The following is a 26,641-nucleotide window of genomic DNA, read 5'->3' as shown; positions in this document are numbered from 1 at the left end:
CTAATCTACATTATTTCATTTCACCATCTTCATTGCGCCCATAAATTGCTTGGTTCATTTTGGAAAGATCAGCGAGTTGATCAGTCTGAGTCTGGTTCTGTGGCTACCTTACTGGTTTAGCAATTTGACCAATGGGAAAAACAGAGGAGTGAGGTGCAGCGGCTGAAGGGACTCACCTCTGTCAGTTGACAAAGCGGCTCCAGAATGTCCTTCTCCACCTGCACCTCATGGTGAGAGAGCTCCATCGCAAGCAGGTTCTCTGCATCACCACACGTCTCTAGCATTTTCCTGGAAACACAAAAACGTGCCTGTTGTAGCAAGCGTGTCCAAGCTTACCAAGATGCTGAGAAAGAGTGAGAGAGAAGGACCACTCTCTTGTTCACCTGGTAGAGGGGGCAACCCTCTAGTGCAGTGATTTTCAACCTTTTTTCATCTCATAGCACACTGATAAGGTACTAAAATTGTCAAGGCACACCTTCAGTTTTTTGACAACTGACAAGGCATACTATGGTGTTGGTGGGGGCTCACATTCCCCTAGTAGCCCTACTAATAAATGACCCTCCCCCAAATTCCGGCGGCACACCTGCATACCATTCACAGCACAGTGGTTGAAAATGGCCGCTCTAGCAGAACAAGCCTTTGCCTTGTCTACTTCCAGCTCCTCTGGGAAGGGCAGAAAAGGCAGCCAAAGGTTTTATTCACCAGATATAATAAGCACTGCAGCTACTTTTCTTTAAGCACCTCTATAACTTAGCGGTTTTGAAAGAAAGCAGAAGGCATTAAGTACTTCTGTAGGGCTTCTTCAAGAGCGCATTCTTAATTCTGCAGTGCTTACACGTTCCCCACAAAGAGGACTCGGTTTGATTAAGTGTCAAGTTGCAGACGCAGCAGGCCACACAACTGCCAACAGGGCAATGTTTCTGAAAAGATGCAGATGAAAAGCCCCCTCCGAAAACCACCTTCTAAACTTCATAGAGTTTAAAAGACACTTCTGCACCTCCTTTGTTGCCCACCCCACACCATTTTTCTTTTTATCTCCTTCTGTTTTCAGAGTTCTGTTTCTTATTCTCTTGCTATTCCCAGTTGCTTATTCTGATTCTTTTTTCTCTTTGCCAGTATTGGGTTCTCAGGTCAACATTGATTTTTATTTTTTTAATTAAACCCAATAAAAGTAAGAATTGGTGCTTCATAGCAGCCTGGCAAACAGCCAGGGGCCAATGTGGCATGTACAAAGCAGACTGGTTGGTTAGCCAGCAACCAAAGCAAAGGGTATCCACCTACATTCTGCAGGGCCGTTTTCAAAACTTCAAACAGCAGGCAACTGTGACCAGGCCAGGGCACCAAGAAAAGAAAAAAGGGAGATGCAGCCCTTACCCCAGTAAAGTTTCGTTGCTTAGCTGAAGACCGCCTTCTTGTACATTCTGGGCAAAAGCAGTGAGAGGGAGCTTTTTCTGTGAAAGAAAACACATACTTTTTAGATGCGCACCTCCAGATCACTCAGTGAAGCTCGGAGTCCCTGGGTGCCATTAGGAGCAAGAGACGACATCGCAGCAGGGCTTCTGCATTAGCAGCTGCCCCAAGCTGCAGCAAAACATGCAGAGATGGGGGTGACAGAAGGGGGAGAGAGGGGCAGCGAAGGCTGAGGGGGTCAGATAGTTCCCCATGATGATGGTCACTCTATCTCGGCTTGTTTCCCTGACAAAGTTCTGAAAAACTTACAGAACAAACCGTTGGACTTTCACAACATGGATTTTAATCTTTTGACACAGCCATGGTCCTCCCACTCCGATATGTTAAATTGTTGGATCATGGGGAACCTTCAACCTCACATGGGAGGTCGGGGATTCTGGTTGAACCACTGCAAAGATTCTGGGGAACTTTCAGCTGGACAGCATATATGCCCAGAAGTCTAACAGACAGGCCCAAGCACCCTTACCGGCCCATCAAAGAAGCATGAATTCCAGACCCCTGTAGTGACTGGAGGATGGAATTAGGCCTGGGTAACACTTTCCAGATCAATTAATATGAAGGCTAGAGGCAGAGCATAACTGAAGCAGCAATGAACCCTGAACCAGCTCCCCCTTCTACTTGTCCATATTCAAGCAGACAGGTGGTAAGAACATAAGAACAGCCCCACTGGATCAGGCCATAGGCCCATCTAGTCCAGCTTCCTGTATCTCACAGCAGCCCACCAAATGCCCCAGGGAGCACACCAGATAACAAGAGACCTGCAAGGCTTTCTGGGAATTGTAGTTAAGAACATAAGAACAGCCCCACTGGATCAGGCCATAGGCCCATCTAGTCCAGCTTCCTGTATCTCACAGCGGCCCACCAAATGCCCCAGGGAGCACACCGGATAACAAGAGACCTGCAAGGCTTCCTGGGAATTGTAGTTAAGAACATAAGAACAGTCCCGCTGGATCAGGCCATAGGCCCATCTAGTCCAGCTTCCTGTATCTCACAGCGGCCCACCAAATGCCCCAGGGAGCACACCAGATAACAAGAGACCTGCAAGGCTTCCTGGGAATTGTAGTTAAGAACATAAGAACAGTCCCGCTGGATCAGGCCATAGGCCCATCTAGTCCAGCTTCCTGTATCTCACAGCAGCCCACCAAATGCCCCAGGGAGCACACCAGATAACAAGAGACCTCATCCTGGTGCCCTCCCTTGCATCTGGCATTCTGACATAACCCATTTCTAAAATCAGGAGGTTGCGCATACACATCATGGCTTGTACCCCATAATGGATTTTTCCTCCAGAAACTTGTCCAATCCCCTTTTAAAGGCGTCTAGGCTAGACGCCATCACCACATCCTGTGGCAAGGAGTTCCACAGACCAACCACACGCTGAGTGTTGTCCTTAGGAGGCCCCAGAAGGCTGCTTCTGAAAACTGGAAATAACTTCTGTGGGCCGAGACCTCTGGAGGCCCAGTGTGATCCAGAGGAGGCCTCTGGGGTCTCCCAAGGACAATACCAACGTCATGCAAAGGTAAGATAGCATAACAATGAAACTGCTTAAGGACAGGGTTCAGATTACATAAACCCCTCATTAAACGACACATACTTGTACTTAAAGGGAGAGCAAGATCTAAATACCCATGAAAGGAACCCAGAGACTTAAACACAGAACTCCAAATAATGGAACATACATTAAGTACAATGGCGCACAGGGCCACCCCAGCAGGTCCTGGCCAAAGAAATTCAGGAGATTCAACCCAACTACAGGACTACTGAGGGAGATGTGGCCTGCAAATACAGGTCCAGCTGGAGTAGCTTCTGCTCAGAAACACTTCTAAAAAGCTCCACTGTGTGCCAGGATGGGGATAATTCTGGGGAGAGAAAGTGCAGTTGCACAGGAGCCCCTACAGCCGGGAGGCCAATAGGGTCAGGAAGGGGACGGAACTCACAGAAAGGACCAGTACTCACATGTCTCTTTTCAGCATCTGTTCCATACTGGCCATGCAGACATGCCACGAGCCGCTTGCAGGAATTATGGCAGACAGACCTCATGTTGTCCAGACGCCGCTCAATCTGACCAGAGGAGAAAAACGGGAGCAAAGAAGAACAGAGTCACAGAATCCAGCCATTAGTAAGATACCTTCCTTACATGCCACATGAAGCTTTTGCTGGCATTCTCACCCATCACCAAGGCCAACTGGGACAACAAGTACTTCTTGCACCAGGCCTGCTTCCTGACCACTTCAGGGAAAGACTGGGGGGAGGCAGTGCACAAACCAATATCCAGCCAGTTCCTTCTTAGCTTTACTGTCTTACAGTTGGTCGCTGTGAGCCATTATGAACTGACAGGAAGGCAATAAAACTGTCCTTGGGGAAGATCTGCTTGATCTCCTACTGCTGAGGTGAAGGTGATGGGTACATGGAACAGAGTCCGCTTAGTGGTGATGCCGTGACTTCAGTTCTCACTCTAGGAGGAGGCACATCCGGCTCCACTCTTTCAATCCCAGGATGACTGTTAGGGTAGCAATTAGGGGTTGCCCAGTGGGCCCTGCTTATGGGTCCATACACAGAGGGCCCAACAAGGCTGACCCTGTACCAACAAGAGTACTCAATGAAGGCCTACTCAGGCCAAGCCTGGAAAACCAATGATAGCACCCAATATGGCACCATCTTGGGGTGCTCCAGGGAGCCCAGGACCAGGTGCTGGCTACTGTGAAAGCCACCTTTTTTTATCAATCTTTATTACTGTCCAATTCCCTGCTATTTCCTTTTATCGTAGACATGTTTTAATTGTCTTTAATCTGCTTGCTTTTATCATTTTTCTCTCTCCTTGCTTTGGCTGTAAATCACTTTGGGAGAATCATTATGTGATCAAAAGGAGGTGTATAGATATTAGATCAATAAGTTAATCTCATTAAACACAGCTCGTATTTTCTGTTAACCAGGAACATTTGAGTGGCAAGTCTCCTCACTCATAGCAAGCGACAGCCTACCGCTTTAATATGAGGTGAGGAAATATCATCGAAGAAGGGTGGTCGCCTGCAAGGCCTATCAGATAAGAAGCTGAGATTCTTTCTATGGAAGGATTTAAGAGTTCAAACGTCTGAGAGCACAGCAAGGCCTGCCAAGTTCTGCTGGGAACCTCCACGGGCAACAGCAAAGGAATGTGGTTTATCTGTGTTTTGGTGAGTCATGAAGGTTAAAAGGACGCCTTCTGGAATGGTTTCTGCTTGAAGAAAACCAGCCAAGAAAGTATAACAAGTTTCACTATGAGAGGCAAGAGAAGAACCCTCTCAATGCTTTTCAATACCAGCAGCACAACAAGAAAATATGTTTAATGAAAAAAATTTATTCCTAACATTACATGTAGGTTGTCCATTTCTCAATCCAACTGAGGCTGCAATCCAATGCACACTTATCTGGAAGTACGTCCCGTTGAACTCAGTGGGCCTTACTTCAGCATAGACATGCATACAGGCTTGTGCTGTGAGTTTGGAAGGATGGATCAGAAGATCCACCAGTGCTTGATCAGATTTGCTTCTGGAAAATGGGGCCTCATTCTAGTAACTGCCAGAGCATAAACTGAGACTTCAAGAATAACTGCCACAGCTTGACCAACCTGAGATCAGTTTTGTCCACAGCAAACCACAGAGAAACTCTGGTCAGATTCTAATCTAGGAAGAACCACACTGGGCAGGGTTGGGCAAAAAAGATAATATGGTAAAGTCCACCTTTAGCTCAGAAGTGCTTCAACTGCTTGAAGTAACATCCTAAAAAAATGTGTTTAGATTCATGTCAGATTCCTCCTGCTCAAGCGAGTGACAAAAAGGGTACAGTCACACCTGCTGCACAAAGCAGATCTCTCAAAACTGGCCCCAGACAACTCTCCGCTGATACCCAAGGCACAGTGATTTCTGGACTAAAACTACAAGACACACTGCACAATTACACTCATACATAAAGATGGACTCAAGGGGCACTTTTCCCTGAACTTGTAAGATAATATTACAGGTAATATTTGCCACCTTCTCTTTTGTCCTGTAGGGCTCAGGGATGCAACTATCAAAGTGTTATTACGGCTGTTAATTTCACTGGTTTTAGTTCTTGCATGGATTTTTAAATTCTGTTGCAAGATGCTTCAGAAATGACGGTTGAAAGGGAGGATATGCTTGTTTTAAAAGAATTTAGAGACTGCACTTCCTGGGCAAACATGTTGCTTCTGGGATTCCTTCATGCTTGTTGGCAGTAAGAGAGGCCAAAGAAAGGAACCCCAATGCATCTTTTGTGCCTTGGACATCAAATTTGATCAGCCTTCTCCTCTACCCCCAGCCTCCCAGGCAGTTATAAAAATGCAGGAGAGCATGCCCTGTGGCACCCCACTTCAGTAAGGGACAAAGCCACAGACTCGGATTAGGTGGCATTTCAGCCCCTTCCAACTCCTCGCTGCAAGGCAGGAATGTCCGTTCTCTGACTTCCTCACTCTGTTAAGATCTACAGTTTCAGATCTCGGGGGAGGGGGGGGGGTTGACGGCGACCATGACTACCTTTCCACAAAGGGAATCCATTACAAGTACCAGAAAATCTCCAGGCTAACTGTACTGCTATTCAATAAGATGTTGTGCTATTTTTGCTGTGCTTCTAACTTTTTAAAAGATCGTTCTGCAAGATTATCATGATTTTGGATCAAAGGCAGATGCAGACCAAAAAAAACAAAAAAAAAAACAACCCCAATCAGCAACAATATTGGAGGCCTCCCTGATTCGTGAGATCCTCTGAGGAGGAGGCCCTGTTCTGGCATGCTTTCTTTTTGAGAGGCAAGTGTTGTGGTGGGGCCTTCCCTATACTGGCACCACTATAGGCTCTCCGGGGTGGCCTGTCAGGCTGCATAAGGAGTTTTAGGCAGGCTGTCAAACCTTTTAAAAATTATTCCGCCATGGATGCTGAATACTTACATGCAAGTGTTTTAGGAAATGTGGTATGTTTAAAAGTACGCAGCTTTGCATACCCAAGGACAGAAAAGGAAGTGATTGGTATATAGTTCTGTGTACTACAAAACTGGTCAACTCAAGGGCATGAGGAAAGTCCAAACCACATTTGTAATGCCGTCTCTTCTAGATCAGAAAGAAAACAAGCACGGCCTTGATAGTTTGAGCAGGACTTCCTAGGCCCAGCTGTCATGGCTTAATCTGCTGTACTGTTGAGCCATTTGGCATTTTATTTGCATCTCAGACAACTTATAGAGAGCACAATTCCTTCTGTCAGAACAGCCACCCTCCACTTCTCCTACAGAGGAATCTGTTCAGAGGAGAGCATTCTGGAGGGCAGGAAAAAAATTCTGCTGTCAGGTTAAACCCAAAGAGCTTCACAGAAAGAAGAGCAACGGAAAACACACACCCAGCAACGTGTCCGGCTGGACGCCGGGCTGGACAGCATTCCTCTCGCAAAGCGAAGCAAGCAAATGAGTAAGTCATTCCGTTGGGCACAGCAGGTCAAGCGCTTGTGCCTGGGAAACCCTTGTGCACAGAAAAGGGCTTGCCAACAATCAGCGAGAAAAATCTCTGGCTTCTCTCCCCACTAACAGCAAAATATTTCATACGGTCACCGAGGCAACAGATGGGAGTCGCAAGACAGATTTTTTATTCTTTTGCTTGGAACCTTTGCTGCAGATATTTACACGGGACCCTCGCCAAATTGGCTTGTTCCCTCATCCTCACTGACTCAGAAAGTCCATAACTCCTTTTAGTCATGGCGGAAAGTGGGAATATTGAAACAAAATCAAGAAAAAGTAGCTCAGCACCCCACATTTATATGGAGAGTGGTGAGTCTCAAATCTGGAAAGTGAAATTGAGTGGACTTTAAATGAAGATAGGCTGATGAGTCACCAGGCAGTGCCTTACATTCAGGCTGGGCTTTTTGACAAACAGGAATGAAAAGCCAGACATTTGCAAAGTTAACTATTTTACAAATAGGATAATGAGCCATATTTAGTTTCCTTCCCTAGTTTCCTGATCAAGACCTTCCCTTCCAAAGAGGGTGAAGTGGCACTCAATAGATGCTACAGCCACAAGCCACAGATATACAGACAACATGGTTTGCGGGCAGTGTCCCGGTAGTACTTATTAACATGTACAGGAGATTGCAACTTCACAGCATGGACTGGGTTATTTTAGGGATTGCCTTCTTCTATATAATCCCACCCATCCACTAAAATAATCAGGCAGGGGCCCTGCTTAGAGTACCACTGCCATCCGTGGGGGTGGTAACAAGGTGCAGGCTCTTCTCTGTTGTGGTACCATGTCTGTGGAATGAACTTGCAGAAGACCTGAGGATGGCCTCCTCCTAGTATGGTTTCTTGCAGAGTTTTAAAGTCACATCTATTTTGCTCAGTTTTTGAGGAGGGATGAGCCCCCAGTGACTCTTTAGTCATTGTTTATAAGTTTTGTTTTTATCTAATATTATTTTTTGGCATTATTCTGTTACTAGTAGCTGCTTTAAACCTCTCCTGCATATTCTTGTTAGTTGAGTTTAACGTTACTGTATTTATTTTATATTTCATTTTTAGTATTTTAAATTGTTGTTTAGCCATTTTAAATTTATGTTGCACACTGCTTGGAGCTGAGGAAAAAGCAGGATAAAAATATTTCGAATAAAAGAAAGCACTCAGTCTTCAAGAAGGGCCTTGAAAGGACATGACTGGGGACTCTACTGTGGTATCATCTTCCTGGACAAGCATGCACGTGGGCAAATAGGATGAAATCTGCTCCAAGGCCATGGGGTACAAATCTGACCCACAAAGGCAACATTTTGCTCAGCCAGTGCCACAGACTCTTGTCAGAGGAACCTTCCCCCTCCCAGAAACCTGAGACATATAAAAGCAGCAGCCAGAAGGGCCGAGACGGGCTGCATGCAATCCATGCTTTGATTATCACAATGAAAAGAAAAGCCACTAAATGGAATAGGATTTCAACATCTCAGCCACTTCTTGGTTCTTTAAGTTTCTATCCTTCCAGGCAGGGAGGATCCCCTTCCAGATTTAAATCAGAAAGTTCCTTGCTTGAGCAAGCAAGACTAGCCATCAGGAAGGCTCTGCGTAGTCCTTGCCCTTGCTCTGCTTAGCTTGACAATTCTGCCAAGCAAGCTGCTGTATCCATATGGGTATACTTCACACCAATCACAGAATCTGGCTTTTTCTTGCACCCCCCCCCCCCACACTGCCCAAGAAGTACAGACAGGCCTTGGCACAAGCTCGCATCATGCTGACTTCAAACACCCAACACAACTCTGAACAACTTCACTTCTCATTTTTTGTTTTGCTCTCTACCACAAACCCCCTGCCACCAGTTTCAAGCTCCCTTTTAGCAGCTGTGCGAGTTGCAGCTGGGTTAATCTCCATCTCTCTTGTCTGAAACTCTTTTGCAGCTTTGTAATCATCCACAGGGTAGGCCACAGGTACTAAAAGCTACCTTTGAGCAGAAGGGATGGGTTTTACATACCTGCAACAGATCTTCACTGAGGACTTCTGTTTTCTCAGCTCTGTAAAGGGGGGGAAAAAGCGTTCATAATTTGAGCATAGATCACAACAGCATAACACAAACTTGTCATCATAACTGGAGCTCGGGACTCCCCTTCTTAGAGCTGCTTACTGAATAATTTCACATGCTTCAAGCACCACTGGATTGATATAAAGCCTTTTACTGTCCATTTAGCCATACAAATCAGCATGATTAAGAAGCAATTCTTCACATGGTTTGAGCTCCAGGTTTAAGGCACATCAATCCACACCAGGAAACATTTCTCACCATTAAGTGAGAGTAGCCGATGCACAGGCCAAAAAGAAGGCAATGCTTTGGTATTTGTGACATCTTGTTGACATCTTGCCTCACAAACCTTATAGAATTCTTTGAAAAGGTCAACAGGCATGTGGATGTGGGAGAACCCGTGGACATTATATATCTGGACTATCAGAAGGCGTTGGACACGGTCCCTCACCAAAGGCTACTGAAAAAACTCCATAGTCAGGGAATTAGAGGACAGGTCCTCTCATGGATTGAGAACTGGTTAAAGGCCAGGAAACAGAGAGTGGGTGTCAATGGGCAATTTTCACAATGGAGAGAAGTGAAAAGCAGTGTGCCCCAAGGATCTGTCCTGGGACTAGTGCTTTTCAACCTCTTCATAAATGACCTGGAGACAGGGTTGAGCAGTGAGGTGGCAAAGTTTGCAGAAGATACCAAACTTTTCTGAGTGGTGAAGACCAGAAGTGATTGTGAGGAGCTCCAGAAGGATCTCTCCAGACTGGCAGAATCGGCAACAAAATGGCAGATGCTTCAATGTCAGTAAGTGTAAAGTCATCCACTTTACATCCACACCCACTGTAGCAGGAAATGTGAACTATTGTATACATTGTATTGTATTCACATCACAACCTTCATAACTCTTCACAACTCTTTATAAATGACCTGGAGACAGGGTTGAGCAGTGAGGTGGCTAAGTTTGCAGACAACACCAAACTTTTCCGAGTGGTGAAGACCAGACGTGATTGTGAGGAGCTCCAGAAGGCTCCCTCCAAACTGGCAGAATGGGCAGCAAAATGGTAGATGCGTTTCAATGTAAGTAAGTGTAAAGTCATGCACATTGGGGCAAGAAATCAAAACTCCACATATAGGCTAATGGGTTCTGAGCTGTCTGTGACAGATCAGGAGAGAGATCTTGCGGTAGTGGTGGACAGGTCGATGAAAGTGTCGAACCAATGTGCGGCGGCAGTGAAGAAGGCCAATTCTATGCTTGGGATCATTAGGAAAGGTATTGAGAACAAAACGGCTAATATTATAATGCCGTTGTACAAATCTATGGTAAGGCCACACCTGGAGTATTGTGCCCAGTTCTGGTCGCCGCATCTCAAAAAAGACATAGTGGAAATGGAAAAGGTGCAAAAGAGAGCGACTAAGATGATGACTGGGCTGGGGCACCTTCCTTACGATGAAAGGCTACGGCGTTTGGGCCTCTTCAGCCTAGAAAAGAGGTGCCTGAGGGGGGACATGATTTAGGCATACAAAATTATGCAGGGGATGGACAGAGTGGATAGGGAGATGCTCTTTACACTCTCACATAACACCAGAACCAGGGGACATCCACTAAAATTGAGTGTTGGGAGAGTTAGAACAGACAAAAGAAAATATTTCTTTAATCAGCGTGTGGTTGGTCTGTGGAACTCCTTGCCACAGGATGTGGTGATGGCGACTGGCCTAGACGCCTTTAAAAGGGGATTGGACAAGTTTCTGGAGGAAAAATCCATTACGGGGTACAAATCCAGTGGGGCTGTTCTTATGTTCTTAACTACAATTCCCAGAAAGCCTTGCAGGTCTCTTGTTATCTGGTGTGCTCCCTGGGGCATTTGGTGGGCTGCTGTGAGATACAGGAAGCTGGACTAGATGGGCCTATGGCCTGATCCAGTGGGGCTGTTCTTTTGTTCTTATGACATCTCAAACAACCTTCCATGTGTTAAAGAGTTCTTCACACCATGAGATGCTAGCTGCTGCCCCAAGGTGGCTGACCACGCATCACCCTTGACCACCCTGTTTGCATTTGACAGCACATGCAATGCATTCATGCCACGTGAGAGATTCTAAGCAAGGCCACGGCTGGGGCACTAGCAGCCACTCTAAGCAAACTTGGGAATGACGGTGGTGCTAGAGGAGGAGGAGGTAGGGCTGTGACTTGTTTGGGGAGGTTACTTTCCTCACCTCTTGCTGTCCCATGGCATTGGGACTCTCCAAAGGGAGCAAGGATATGTCCCACAGGATGATCCCAACCTCACATGGGTATGTTTATTAAACGTGGCCAGGGGAATGGCTGGGAAATGGGCCCTGCAGCTTAAGAACATCAGGAGAACCCTGATGGATCAGGTCAAGTCCAGTTTCCTGGATCTCACAGGGCCCATGTGTGAACTCTGGGTACACACAAGACAAGAAGAAACCTGTACCCTCTGTCCGCTCTCCTGAACCTGGCATTCTGAAAAAGCCTACTTCTAAAACCAAGAGATTGCACATGCCCATCATGGTCTGTAACCTGTGTCCAATCCCCTTTTAAAGGCATCTGGTCTAGATGATGTCCCTACATCCTGTGGCAAGGAGTTCCACATATTAATTACACACAGGGTAGAAAAATATTTTCTTCTGTCTGTTCCGACGGGCTCCTATTCCCGTGGCAAAAGGTCTGGGGCAACAGAAAGTAGCAGAACAGCAAGTGACAGGCTGCATCCCAAGACTTTGCTCATAAGGAAAGCACTCTTCTGCAATGCACCAGGGCAGAGGTGCTCCTTGGAAGCAGGTTCCAGAGACATTTTTCCATACGTGAACTAGGGTGGCTGTCAGCCAAAGTTCAGTTATTCATACATTTCCCAACTTTCCTGGGAATTGGCAAATTTCATGGAGTGTCCCTTTCCTCGTTTCCCGCCACTTGATCCCTCCCATGACAAAGAAATCTTTAAAAAGCACCGCCACTCACGCAATTCCACATCTCTCAGGCAGAACACTATCCATATGTATTTGCAACAGGCTTCCACGTTTCAGGCACCTTACGTGAGCCAGGAGTTTGAGAACTGCTTGTGCTAGCACAATGAAACTTTTCCTTCAAACAAAAGGGCTGACATCCCCACCCCTATCATGCAGTATATCAAACTGCTTTCAACCCTCTTTTTGGTTTTAGAAGTTCAAATTTGCTGTCAAGTGGCCTGGAGTTTCAAAGGCTGTTCACTGTGCAAAAATGAGGGGCTCAAGAAAATAAGCCTAAAGCCCCTTTGGGCTCACAGAGGTAGCTTCAAAGTTTTTTGGATTCTGTCTGCTGTTATGTTAACGCTTCCCCTGGGGGGCTGGGGATAAGAATAGGCCCTCAGTTTGGCTGTACTTGTCGTAAGAGGCAGCCAAACAGCCACCAGGTAGGTGGGACTCAGGCTGGGAAGGCAGCTCATCTGAGAGAAGGAAAACTCTGATCCCAAACCTCCACTGCCTTGTGGCTACATCCAGTTATGGAAGAGGCTTCAGGAGTCAACCTCGAGGCAAAATCCGGAGCCGGAGTCCCTGAGGCAGTTCATGGCTGAACACAGTCACGTCCTGGCAACCCTTGCGACGCCGCTGGAACCAACCGTACTGGCTTCTGCCTTTCCATTGGAACATTTCAGCGACATGGAGAGGGGGGATTTGCTGCATGGGTAAGTCTATCCACTATATCTACTTTAACTAGGCTTCACGCACTGGAGAGGACATTCTGTTCCAGAACACTATTCAGAGCGTGATACCATAGTCTTCTGAGACTGAAGGATGCCAACAAATATGTTAATGCTAAGATCAAGTCTCAGATCTAGTACTGGCTGCCATATAAACAACGCTTTAATTAAAAATACAGTCCTTGCAGGCACACACAGCATTTCTCCTCCTCCACTTTGCACCCAGGAAAATCTCACTGAGAAAGCAGATAAAACACTTACACTACCATGACTGTAAAAGCAACCCACTTTCGCTCACAGAACTAAGAGTTCTTGCTAAGCTACATTTTCTGCAGTTTTGATTTTTTTATTTCATATCATCTGTGTACAGCTTATTTTATTTCTATTTCAGCGATATTCCACCTTCTGGAACCAAAGATTTTTAAAATAAAAATAAACACAACATAAATTATTACTGGCTGATTCAAATAAAGACTGAAGACCACAGAACAATAAGGTAAAAGACAAAATCCAGAAATCGCCAATGGAAGTTTGTACAGTTCCATTTGAAATTGAAGTTGTGTACAGCTGAAGCTGTGTACAGTTGAAGTTGTGTACAGTTACTTCAAATTCTGGCAAGAGGCTGATACTAAAGAAGTCACAGCTTTATGGAACAGGACTAAGGGGCTACGCAAGGCATGGCACAGGGTGGTTGTGGTTTGGATCAAGACCATAGTGCGTAGGTAAGAAGGTAAGAAGTTGTGGCCCTGATCCAAAGCGCTTCCACGCCAGTGGCAGTGATAGTCATGGAGGAGAAACAGTACGCTCAAGTGTTTTCTCATCCGTGGCTAATGGGGGGGGGGAACCATCATGGGGGCAAAAGCTTGAAGATGTTCCCCCACACGACAATTCAAATCCCCCCCCCCACTTCTTTCTGAAAGAGAAAACAAGGGTGTCAGGCGTTACAGGCCCAGAACTTTCATTTCTGGTTTGGCCTTGATAGGAACAGACTTCTGTTGGTTTCTATTTATTTTTCAGTGTACTGTTTCTCTCCCCCCCTCCCAACCATTTAAATAGCAATACAAGCTTAGTCTGTGTCACAGAGGTGGGCTCTTCCCCCCCCCCCCGGCTGTTACGTCTGCAGAGAGGAATGAATGTAGATGGGGATGCTGCTTTGAAGTGGGGATGCTTTTTGGAAGATCCAGGTGCTCTGAAATGCCAAAGTCCTGTAGCATTTGAAAGAAAGTGCGAAATTGTTTGAAGATAGTAAGTGGGAGTCAGAGGTCCACCCAGCTAGAGGAATAAAACTGCCAAGTCGGCTGCCAGGATGGAAAAGTTACTGCCTGGGAACCAAAAGGGAGGGACTCACAGGTGGCTGCTATCTGGGTTATCTGATGAACATGGGATTTGCAAGGGTCGTTAATTTGGAATTATTCCAGATACCTTGAACTACATGCCCTGGCCACTGATTGGTCAGTCATGTCTCTGCAGAACTTAGGATTGTTTGATTGGATGGACCCACAAAAGCTTTACCTATATTAAGTGATATTATAGAGCCTGTGCTTCACACCTGGAGTGCTGCGGGATGTTCTGTCTGGCTGAACACCAACTTTGTAGAGTAGAACTTTGAGAATCTATCATGCAATAAGTAGGTAGTTTATGATTTTCCTGCTGCCTCTGAACTGTGCGTATTCACCCACTGGATGGGACACCCCTTTGAGAGCCCTCAGTCTGGGTGTGGAGGGAGTTCTCTTTCTTAATAACATGAGAAAGCTTTAATAAACGCTGCCAAGTAAAGTGCTGGGTGTACACGTCAATTGCCTGACCAGTGGGAAATTGGGCTGCCTCAAATAACCTTCGGAAAGTCTGGGTGAAATACCTGAGAGACTCAGTGATTCTCCTTCCTTTTTGCCTGTACCTAAGCCATGGAGGTGGGAAGGTGCCGGCATTTGGAAAGGCAGTGGTGGGGAGAAAGTGCTTAGTGGTGCAAGGAGGTGGTGTGTGGTCAGTGTAAGCTTGGATTTCATGCAGATTGCACTCCCCACTACTTGGGACTCCCTGGATACCTCCGGGTCTGACAGTGACAGTCTATAAAAACAGCAAGCCTCTCAAAATAACTGTACTTTCCCTGCCACAAACAAAGCGTGGAGTCTTTGGAGCAGGCCAGAATTTCTGGTGCCTGACAATAGCGCAAGAGCATTGTCAAAGATTTGCACTCTGACCACTGGTGGAATAAAGCCACGGACCCAAATAATAAATAATAATAATAATAATAATAATAATAATAATAGGTATTAATGGCTTCACCTTGGCACCCTGTCACCGCCATGGGACACATGACAGCTTCTGGTCATGCATCCTCAAGCAGCTGTCAAATTGTGAACTAGACCGAGAAGCAGAGTTGGTTGCCACTTTGCTACTACCTGAGCAGCAACTTCCTTAAGGTTAGACTAGAGCAAGGAGACTCAAATGGAGACTCAACTTTCATGTGTTAGTTCCTAATTGGAGTCCACCACTGGGGGTTTACGACCCTAATTACTTCTCCCCAGCACTCAAAGGGCCTTGCCAATCTGGTCATTTATGGACCTCTATGGCTATTCTTGGAAGCCGTGAGAAACAAGGGACTCTAGCAAGTCCACCTCGCAGTGGACCTGGAGGGTTCTGTACTGGATCCCAAGCCATATCATAAATTCTGCATCATGCTGGCAAACAAACTAGAGGGGCTGAAGAATCCTTAGTTCCTTCAAGGCAACTACAGTTCTCCACACATTCAGCCAACCAGGGAGCTGCTGCTGGAAAATCACGGTGGTGAGAAAGCACTCCAGCAATCACTTTGCCACAAATTCAAAAGATAAAGTAACTCACTTTGAAACACAACAAAATGGCTGTGCAATGGGATACGTACAAGTTAGCCTCTTCAGGGGCCAATAAACGGAAGGGGGCATATGGATTTTCAGAGATTATGCAATCGAAAACTTGACTTCCCCTCCTAATCGGAATCTCCCACCCTCACACACAACAGTTTTGGGCATTCCTCTTTAGAATGAAATGGGCACACACAGGAAGCAAAGCTTCTCTCCAGTCACTTTCACACTCCTGAAGTGTCAGGCCACCATTTCCAGCCCCAGAGACTTTCATGGCACTTCAACCACTGAGATTCGCAGAGTAGAGAACTATCAACACAAATGCAGAAGAGGGTTTTCCCTGGACTACCCCTTTAGCTTAAGATACATTGGGAGAGCCAGCATGGAGATTCCCTCATGGCTACGGAAGAACTGCAATTAAAAAAATATTAACACATTAGCAATGCCATTCTGTTCATGTTTCTTGGGAAGCAAGTTCCCCTGAATTCAACGGGGCTTACTCTCAAGCAAGGGTACACAGTATTGCTGCCTAAGGCTACAAGCTTCGGTTACTTGGAGTAAGTGCTACTGAAACCAAAGGGGCTTACTCCTGAGTAAATACACTTGGCAGCAGAGTATAGGTTTCACTACTTTGGAAACACAGGACAACACTTCCTAGCAACAAAGCACAAAAAAACCAGAGGAGTGCATGGATGTCCTCCTCCAACCAGCTGGTCTGGGCAAATGGCAGCAATGCCGAGCTTATTAGCAGGTATTCTGAATTCTCTGGGTCCACAAGATCGTTTCTCAAAATGGGAAGTGGAGAGTCGACTGCTCAGCTGTTTACACAACTGAGAAAAAGAGAAACTGCTGAGTGGGCAGCTCTCCACAAGACTCACAGCTGCTGGGGAGAAGAGGGACAGGAGCGGAACTACCAGCTCTAGCAGAGAAATCTGCCTGATGCTGAGAGCCGGTATTGGCAATGCGCACTCTACATCCCTTTGAGGCAGGGGTTCCACAGCTGTGGAATCGGAGGTCCTTTTTGCTAGAGAGGCTGGGATCCAACCACAGACCTCACAAACCACCCCACGCACTCTACTACTGAACTGTCCCCTTCCAGAAGAGACAAAAACTATTTGAGTTTCCTCCCAAAAGGCTATTTTATTAGTCAACTGTGGGGTTTCAAGAGTAGCATGTGTTATGAGCTATTAGAGAGTTATTAACCCCTCCCCAGGGGGGATATCATCCATTAAATACAATCATGCATCAAGAATCTGCACCCCCATACAGTAATTCCTATTTAACCAAGACAGCTGAGTCAGGGCTCAATAAATCCCAGGTGCTAAGCCACCAAGAAGTTTCATTACGGCGCCTAGTATTTTTGACAATGTGTGGGTTTGTTTATGTGTTGAGGTTAACACAATCCATGAACCAAGTTGTTCAGCACTTCTTGATTCAGTACAAATATTCTAATTTGCGTGCTGAAACTGAAATTAAAAGCAGCCAGATTCAAACATGGGGTCACCTGGCTGACTGAATAAGCGAAAGGTCCACCCTCTGCCCCCATACTACTATTCTACTACTATTCTACTACTATATTATTCAGCCCCCATACTACTAAGTCACACATTTAAGAAGAGCCCTGCTGGATCAGGCCAAAGGCCCATCTAGTCTAGTTCCCTAAATCTCACAGGGGCCCACCAGATGCCTTAAGGAACACGCAACAAGGGACCTGCATCTTTGTGCCATTCTCTTTTACCTGGCATTCTGAGACAGCCTACTTCTAGAACTAGGAAGTTGCATGTACATGCCATGGCTTTTAACCTGTGATGGAGTTTTCCTCCAGAAATCTGTCCAATTCCCTTTAAAGGCATTCAGGTCAGATGTCATCACCACATCCTGTGGCAAGGAGTTCCACAGACTTAATGATGTGCTGAGTAAAAAAAAAAAATTCTCTTCTCTGTTCTGACCCTTCTGACACTTAATTTTAGTAGTTGTCCTTTGGTTCTGGTGCTGTGTGAGAGAAAAAAGTACATTCCATCTCCTGCATAATTTTGTTTGTTTCCTCTTCGTTAAAAAGAAGACTGTTTTTAAAATGAGCCAAAGTGATTTGCAAGACTACATACTTGCATGGCGGATCCTTCAGTGCACAATAGTTAAACTCTGAGCTGGAGCACCACTGCAAATTTCTATGTGCCAGGTATCGTCTGAGCACCTGGAATGTTCCAGGCCTATACCTTCATAGCAGCACACTCAACCAGCCAGGAATGCTTTGTCAGCAATGATGGCTGGCCAGCAGCTAGGGTTGGAACAGTGATGGGGGGAAAAGAGTAAGACATCAGGAAAAGCCATTTCCTGGTGAGAAGCAGCTCCAAACCCAGTTCTACAGGCTCATCTGTCATTGCAGACAACCTAGAAACCAGGCCAAGAGATGCAGAGAGGGTGGAAACTCTCATGTTCTCTAGAGGCTGACAAAGAAATAGCAAGAAAATCTGATGCTCTTGCTGACACACATCTGAAGAGACCATGAACTCAATCAGCACACGCACTGGAGTACCAGTGACTCAGCACTACTGTCAAATTGGAAGCAGAGAGCCCAATTTTGGCTCAGTGTAAGGAACCATAAGTGAGAACAGAGCAGTGATGGAAGTCAGGGAAGCTCTGAAAACCAAACTAGAGCAGATGGAAGTCCACCCCAATTTGAGCAGTTCTGGACTTGAGGTTTGCAAACAGGTCTTCAGTTTTATCCAGTAGCCAAACACTTTGTGTTGACTGCCTCAGAAACACTTTTTCAGTTCAGGGGAAGGAACTGTCCCCCCCAGCCATCTCAAGAAAGGCTGCGTTACCGATACATCCTGCTCACTTTCCATATGTACAATGGCTGGACATGCTGCCAAGGAGGAAAAAACAAGAGGCACCCAACCATGGAAAGTCTGCCGCTTTGTGCAGAAGCCAAGACTAAAAGCCTCCATAATTCAAGGGACTGGCTTCCCCTCCAGCCAGTGTCAGAAATCCATCACAAACTGCAGTTGCAGAAAGTGTCAAGCCTGCTGTATATGAGCTGAATGATGAAACCTGATCACAGAGGCCCATGAGAATCATATCGGGCTGCAGTCGCTTAGGAAGCAAAAGGAAGACACTTGATATGGAAGACACTTGATACGGAAGCAGACTGCTGCCTGCCTGGGTCAGGATGCATTATTTCACATTTATATCTCACCCTTCCTCCTTCCCCTCTTTTTACCCTCACAGCCACCCTGTAAGGTAGCCTGACGGTGACTGGTCCAAGGTAACTCAAATAAGCCTCAAGGCCAAGTGGGGATTAGAACCCTGGGCTTCCTGGTTCAAGTCCAACACGCTCCCCATTACACTGCAATGACAAGCAACGGGTCTTCTGGGTCTCAGGCAGAAAGAGGCCTTAACAAGCCCTGTAACCTGAGGTCCTTTACATGAAAACCAGACACTGAACCTGGAACCTTTAGAATAAACGGGCTCTGCCACTGAGCCCACATCACTCACGTCAGCCAGAATATGCTGCCATTTGGATTTTGCATACCATAGAAAAAGCGTGGCTGGCTGCCACTTGTCCATGGTGTGACCCTCTGGGTCAGCAGCAATGCAAAAAGGCTGGACCATCTCCTTCTGCCAGTCCCTTTGGGATTTAAGAGCATCTTGCAGATTATACCAACAATGCCATTTTCATTCATCTTCTTGAATAGAGCAATACCCTCCCATTAGAGCAGCCATTTTCAACTAGTGTGCCATGAGTGGTCCACAGGTGTGCCACAGGAATTTGGGGGAAGATCATTTATTAGTAGGGCCAATGGAGATGTGAGCCCCACGGGCAGCATGGTGTGCCTTGTCAACTGTCAAAAACCTGATGGTCTGCCTTGACAATTTTAGTGCCTTGTCAGTGTGCCACAAGATGAAAAAGACTGAAAATCGCTGCATTAGAGTCTCAGGAACCAATTGATAAAATGGCAACATAAGGTGGAACCAAAGAGGGCACTAAGAGGGCAAACATATCAATGATTAAAAATTAAGCACTTGGGAAAACGGGACAGCCTTGGCTGAACCCTAAAAAGACATTCCTGAAAGCAGCAGGGCGATTTCCATGCTGTGGTATCATGAAAAGAAAATCCAGGTCTCCAGCGGCCACCAGCCTAAACTCTTATAGTGGAGGAACCCAGAACAAGGCTTCTGTTATTCAAAGGGACAGGCAGGTCCTTGTGGGAGAAAGAGGTCCTGCAGGGTCCCTGATCCCAAGACCATTCAGGACTCTAAAAGGCACAAACATGCCCTTGGGACTCTGCTCAACAAATTGGAAAGTTAATGAAGCTCTATTAGAAGTCCAGGAGGGTACATGCTCTGTACTATAGCAATCCAGGTCAAAATGCATCAGAGCATGGATCAACGTGGTCAGATCACCTCTTTCCAGGAGGAGGTACACCTGTCACACCAACTGAAGGGGGCAAGAACAGCACTTCATGCCACAGAAGCACCTCGAGGCAAGTCCCCCAGATCCCTGTTTTGCAGGGTGCCCAACTAACTACACTCAGAACAAACAGAAGAATGAAGCTGCCTCAAAACCCCACCACACAGAAGGCTCCACACCATCACACCAAAGGGTTTTTCAGTGTGTAATGAAGAGCAAATCCTTCCTCCGTCTCAGCAGCTGACCTGGGAGTTCCCTTGCAACATCAGCCCAAAATCACAGCCAAATACTAAACAAATTATGTTTTTTCCACACTGGCTGCCAAGAAAAATGTGCAACTGAGAAATGTGCAGGTTTTTAAAAATACGGCTTAGAATTCCTAACCTAGGAGGGAAACGAGGCTCCTGGGTGCTGCAACTTCTGTGGTCTACTTCTCAGAATTATTCTCAGCTGCTTTCCAACAGCCCCGCACAATCTCAGCCTAAGTACTGTCCACGCAAACATATGGCTCTCCCCATATCATTATCTGAACACTCTTTGAGGGCACCTCAATCATTAGGACAAGGAGCAAAGGGGCATTGCCCCATCCTATGTGAAGTGCTCCTAATATTATGGTTACAAGAAAGAACTGTCACTTATTCTTAGCTTCAATAATCATTTATTTTTATTTAAAATATTTATATCCCATTTTTCTTTCCCCTCTTGGACCATGAACATAAGAACAGCCCCACTGGCTCAGGCCATAGGCGCATCTAGTCCAGCTTCCTGTATCTCACAGCAGCCCACCAAATACCCCAGGGAGCACACCTGATAACAAGAGACCTGCATCCTGGTGCCCTCCCTTGCATCTGACATAGCCCAATTCTAAAATCAGGAGGTTGCACATACACATCATAGTTTGTACCCCGTAACGGATTTTTCCTCCAGAAACTTGTCCAATCCCCTTTTAAAGGCATCCAGGCCAGATGCCGTAACTGCATCCTGTGGCAAGGAGTTCCACAGACCAACCACACGCTGAGTAAAGAAATATTTTCTTTTGTCTGTTCTAACTCTCCCAATACTCAATTTTAGGAGCTGTCCCCTGATTCTGGTGTTATGTGAGAATGTAAAGAGCATCTCTCTAACCACTTTATCCTTCCCATGCATAATTTTGTATGTCTCAATCATGTCCCCCCTCAGGCGTCTCTTTTCTAGGCTGAAGAGGCCCAAACGCCATAGCCTTTCCTCATAAGAAAGGTGCCCCAGCCCAGTCATCATCTTAGTCGCTCTCTTTTGCACCTTTTCCATTTCCACTATGTCTTTTTTGAGATGCGGTGACCAGAACTGGACACAATACTCCAGGTGTGGCCTTACCATCGATTTGTACAACGGCATTATAATATTAGCCGTTTTGTTCTCAATACACTTCCTAATGATCCCAAGCATAGAATTGGCCTTCTTCACTGCCGCCGCACATTGGGTCGACACTTTCATCGACCTGTCCACCACTACCCCAAGATCTCTCTCCTGATCTGTCACAGACAGCTCAGAACCCATCAGCCTATATCTAAAGTTTTGATTTTTTGCCCCAATGTGCATGACTTTACACTTACTTACATTTTAATGCAACTGCCATTTTGCTGCCCATTCTGCCAGTTTGGAGAGATCCTTCTGGAGCTCCTCACAATCACTTCTGGTCTTTACCACTCGGAAAAGTTTGGTGTCGTCTGCAAACTTAGCCACTTGACTGCTCAACCCTGTCTCCAGGTCATTTATGAAGAGGTTGAAAAGCATCAGTCCCAGGACAGATCCTTAGGGAACCCCACTTTTCACCTCTCTCCACTGTGAAAATTGCCCATTGACACCCACTCTCTGTTTCCTGGTCTTCAACTAGGTCTCATTCCGGGAGAGGACCTGTCCTCTAATTCCCTGACTGTGGAGTTTTTTCAGTAGCCTTTGGTGAGGCTACTGGTGTTGAACACCTTCTGAAAATCCAGATATATAATGTCCACGGGTTCTCCCACATCCACATTCCTGTTGACCTTTTCAAAGAATTCTAAAATGTTTGTGAGGCAAGACTTACCCTTACAGAAGCCATGCTGATTCTCCCTCAGCAAGGCCTGTTCGTCTATGTGTTTTGAGATTCTATCTTTGATGAGGCATTCCGCCATCTTACCCGGTACAGATGTTAGGCTGACCGGCCTATAGTTTCTCGGCCCCCCCCTTCCCTTTTTAAAGATTGGTATGACATTTGCTATCCTCCAATCCTCTGGCACTGTGGCCATTTTGAGGGACAAGTTGCATATTTTATTCAAGAGCTCAGCAACTTCATTCTTCGATTCCTTAATAACTCTTGGGTGGATGCCATCAGGGCCTGGTGATTTACTGATCTTTAACTTATCAATGAGGTCTGAAACATCTTCTCTTTCAACCTCTATCTGACTTAATTCCTTGGTCAGGAGGGGCAGTAGCTGCCCGATGTCTTCTGCCATGAAGACAGGTGTAAAGAACTCATTTAATTTCTCTGCCATCTCTAAGTCTCCTTTTATCTCCCCTTTCCCTCCCTCACGATCCAGAGGTCCAGTCGCTTCTCTGGCGGGTTTCCTGCTTCTAACATATTTGAAGAAGCTTTTATTATTCCCCTTAGTATTGCTGGCCATGCGTTCCTCATAGTCTCGCTTGGCCTCCCGTATAACCTTCTTACATTTCTTTTGCCACAGTTTGTTCTTTTTTATTCTCTTCATTAGGGCAATAATTCTACATATTAGTAAAACAAAATTCTACCTATTATATCAGAATTATACATATTTTAATTCTACATATTAGTAGAATACAAAAATAAGGAACAGGCCTCTCTGCCTTCTCACAGAGTAGTTGATGATTCTTGGTGGGGCACAGTTCAGCACTGGTGCCACTTTTTCAGAGTGAGCAATGAGCATCACATGTACTGCCTTGATGTGATCCTCACAACAACCCTGTCGGATAAGTAATACTACTCCTATAGTGTTGCAGGGGCTAAGGAGGAGTAACTTATCTAAGGCTGCTTAGTGAATGTGGCAGAGGCAAGATTTGAACTGGGGTCTCTTCGCCACTCTTTGAACTCCAGTCTCTTCGCCACTCTGCTATACCTGCTCAATGAAGGCTAGACACTCATGCTGACAAGTACAACAACGCACATTCTTTTCCAGTGACTAACACACAGGTCAGGGGGATGACGAGAGTGCACCAAGATCATTTGGTGAGGATGAATATCTCTTTAAATCATCATCACACTCACAGTCATGGCAGCTAAGGATGTCTTTCAGCCTCTTTCAACACACTTCAGGGCAGTTTTCAACATTTTTTTCTTGCCATGGCACACTGACCTCTATAGTCTTCACCTTTTGCGATGTCATTTCTGGCTTCCAAGAGACGCTTCTGGGTCCTGCGGCTGTTTTTAGGGCAACTGTAGTAACAAATTGTCTGTTCCTCTTCCTAAGCTCTGCCAGCGGAGGAAGAGGAACAGACAATTCATTACTACAGATAGTTGCACTAAAAACAGAGCCACAGGACCCAGAAAGGGTTTATTACAAAGCGATTTTCAACCTCTGTGCTCAAAATCCTGCAGCATGCCTGTGGCACACAATGTGCTGTGGCTCACTGGTTGAAAATAGCTGTTTTAGAGGTAAAGGATATTGTTCACATCGTGACGTAGAAACAAGCACATTTTGCAAGACATTTTCAAGAGGCTGCTGCGCCATTAGAGACAGCACCTGATAAAGAAATAGATATACGTTTCCTTATGTGGATGAAACTATTTTTAAAAGGAAAACACACACACACACACACACACACACACACACAATGAAGAAGGAGTGATGGGACACTGAGACTGTAGTGAGAAGACAGCACCCACTGGTGGAAGAGATTTTGAGCCAAATCAAACACCCAGAAGCTCTGAGCTAGCAAAAACCACTTCTAAACCAGTGCAAACCTGCAAAAGAAAGAGATCAGGGTTCCAGTTGTGTCCCTGATAATCTGCATTCTCAACAATAGTAGCAGCTGAAGAGACATGCCAAAGTATCAAAGGAGAGGCCTTGATTATTCAGCCCTCCCTGGGCTGATGCACAGTTAGGACTCCTTGCTTCCTTCTCCAGAGAGCAGGGCTATGGGGAGGACAGGGGGCCCCATTTGCTTCCCTTATAATATACAATGTATTCCAACCTTACTAAAAACTATCTAAAGCAACCTATAGGCCAAAATATAAAATGAAACCACCAAAACAGCAGCAATGGAAAGACTTTGACGGGTTTTCAAGGCAAAGTATGTTCACAAAAAGCAGAAATGAATGAGACAAAGGAAGTTTGCATTAAAAGGCCTGCCTGGGCAAATACAAGCTGCACCACTTACCACTTAACACTACTTAACACCACTTAGCTGTTCGCTTAATGACGGACCACATATACTGATGGTGGTCAAAACACAACAAAGATGCTCTTAATGAGGCAGTTGGGTCTCCCGTAGCCTGCAGCAGAGTGTCTGTTTACACCACAAAGAGGCTCTTAATGCAAAGAAGAGGCCATCTGTCCCCAGTAGCCTGTGCAGACAGTGTCTTCACACAGGCACTAGATTGGGCTGAATGTTCGCTTAACAGCCTAATTGCATAACAATGGGGATTGGAGAAAGTGTCCTTGTCCTTAAGAGGCACACGCCTGTAATGCTGTTTTCAGCTGCTACTTAAAACTCACAAGGGGAGGGGACTAGCTGGGGAGGGCACACCAAAAGGCAGGAACCCCTAGCTGAAAAGACCTAGTTGCCAGCCACCAAACCTCAGCAGCCAAAGATAACTGGAAAAAGGAGCCTCCAGGTGATCTCCAGCTGCAGGTAGGTTTGTCCTTCTGGCTCCAGGTCAGTTCTTGCCTTTTGCAAGTTTATGTGCCTTAGATTTGTATTTGCTATATATTTTTGCATTCATTTCAGCCCTATTGTCCCTCCTGCTAGAGTTAAAGCTTTCACAGTTTAATATTTCAAAAATAAAACCCTGTATTTAAAGACAACTATCCTCTCATTAGTTTGCAGGTTTATCAAATATATACAGACTGCTGTGGAGGAAAGAGATCGGCCTTGTACAGGCACCACAGCCTGGCATGCAGTCAGTTTGAATTCATGCTAAGTTCAGTACTGTGAAGTGAGCCACGGGGGCCCTGCCAGGTTGGAGAATCCCATCCAGAACGCCCAGCTTGACCTCATGCGTCACTGGGTGCTCCTGTCTGTTTTGATACTGCTTAGCAACAGGATACACACACAGTCAAACACCAATAATGAGGACACCCTGTAGTAGAGCGAGGGCAGGAAGGAGAGCGTGTGTGTCACAGAGCCCAGGAGCTGGACATGAGCTCTGTCTCAACTGAGCCCCGCAAGAGTTCTGAAATGCTGAGCTCCAAGAAACAACCCCATTGCAGCCTGGCAGTAGCTGCTAAGCCCAACGCTCAGCATGCCTTTGAGGCTTTGCCAAAACTGCTTTCCTGGCATGTGATCTCCACAGAACTGCAATCGTTTCTGTATCGTTTACTGCAGAGAGCACTTCACCATCTGTATTTTGTCTGCCATGAGAGCAAAAAGCAGGCTGTAATTACAATATCATAGATGGAGAGCAGAGAGGATGTTCTTTGAGGCCACCCATTGAAATGTGTGAGCAGAAACAGAGCACTGACAGTGTATAGGACACTTGGGAGAAACGATGTCAACAAACGTCAAGGCCTTGATCCCAGAAGCCTGTTCTCTAAAACCACACAGCCAGAACTAGGGATCAGTGGCGCTTGGGACCACTGTTGCCCACGGTCTAAAGAAAACTAAGATTCTGCCAGGTTCATTCGTGCCTTCCTGCTTCTTGCTAGCAATTTGGAAACACACATGTGCTGGTTATTAGATTACAACTGGCATTACCAGCCTTTCAATACCAGTTGGTATTACCAGTTGGCAATACCAACTGCAGCCATTACCCTGCAGACTAGATCAAGGCAGCTCTGAATAGCCCACACAAGAGAGTGTATTCCTCCGTGCTGCTGCCAACTCCCAGGGTTCCAGTCCCAGGACCTGGATCTTCACTATATGTACAACCCTGGGACATACGGTCTAGTAAAGAAAAGAACTGGTATGCACAAGACCTGAGGGTGCATGGCAAACTCACAGGAGCACGGCAGGATGTCCCCGGTGGCCTTCCCGGCTCTCCCAGGTGCCACCATTGCACGAGATCTCGTGAGAACTGTGCTATTTCTCACACAATCCTGGCTATTTCTGGCACAATCCAAGATGACAGTGCCTGAGAGAGCTAGCCAAACATGCTCAATATGTGGGAGCTGGAAGGTACCTTGAAGGTCATCTAGCCCAACCCCCTGCTCAGTGCAGGCAACTGCTGCAGCATCCCTGATAGGTGGCCCTCCAGCCTCTGCTGGAAACCCCCCAATGAAGGAAGACCCACCATGGCACAGGGCAGACGGTTCCAGTGCTGGACACTTCTTACGGTTGATACATTCTTTCTCATGGTTAGCCCACCTGTCCTAGCACTGCCCTCGGGAGCCTCACAGGGTGGGTCCTTTCCTTCTTCTGCATGGCAACGCTTCAGGTACTCGAAGATGGCTCTCGTATCCCCCTTAGTCTTCTCCTCTCTGGTCTAAACATACCAAGCTCCTTTAGCCATTCATCAAAGGACTCGGTTTCCAGAACCCTCACCATCTTTGCTGCCCT

At 46.2% G+C, this 26,641-nt stretch overlaps 1 protein-coding gene across 4 annotated transcripts in view; it reads right to left on the bottom strand.

The window, feature by feature from the left end:
* ARHGAP17 (Rho GTPase activating protein 17) overlaps positions 1-26,641 on the bottom strand; it is a 66,997-nt gene that overhangs the window by 24,152 nt on the left and 16,204 nt on the right. For all 4 annotated transcript variants that reach the window (XM_066640439.1, XM_066640440.1, XM_066640442.1 and 1 more), the window contains exons 2-5: positions 8,952-8,991; positions 3,427-3,531; positions 1,375-1,451; positions 177-288 (exon numbers count right to left, since the gene is read on the bottom strand). In XM_066640439.1, coding sequence (XP_066496536.1) covers positions 177-288; positions 1,375-1,451; positions 3,427-3,531; positions 8,952-8,991 — 334 coding nt within the window. The remainder of the gene's footprint in view (positions 1-176; positions 289-1,374; positions 1,452-3,426; positions 3,532-8,951; positions 8,992-26,641) is intronic.

Source organism: Tiliqua scincoides, chromosome 13, assembly GCF_035046505.1.
Source record: "Tiliqua scincoides isolate rTilSci1 chromosome 13, rTilSci1.hap2, whole genome shotgun sequence".
Taxonomy (NCBI): Eukaryota; Metazoa; Chordata; class Lepidosauria; order Squamata; family Scincidae; genus Tiliqua; species Tiliqua scincoides.
Note: the sequence above shows the minus strand (reverse complement) of the source record. Positions and strands in the feature narration are given on the sequence as shown.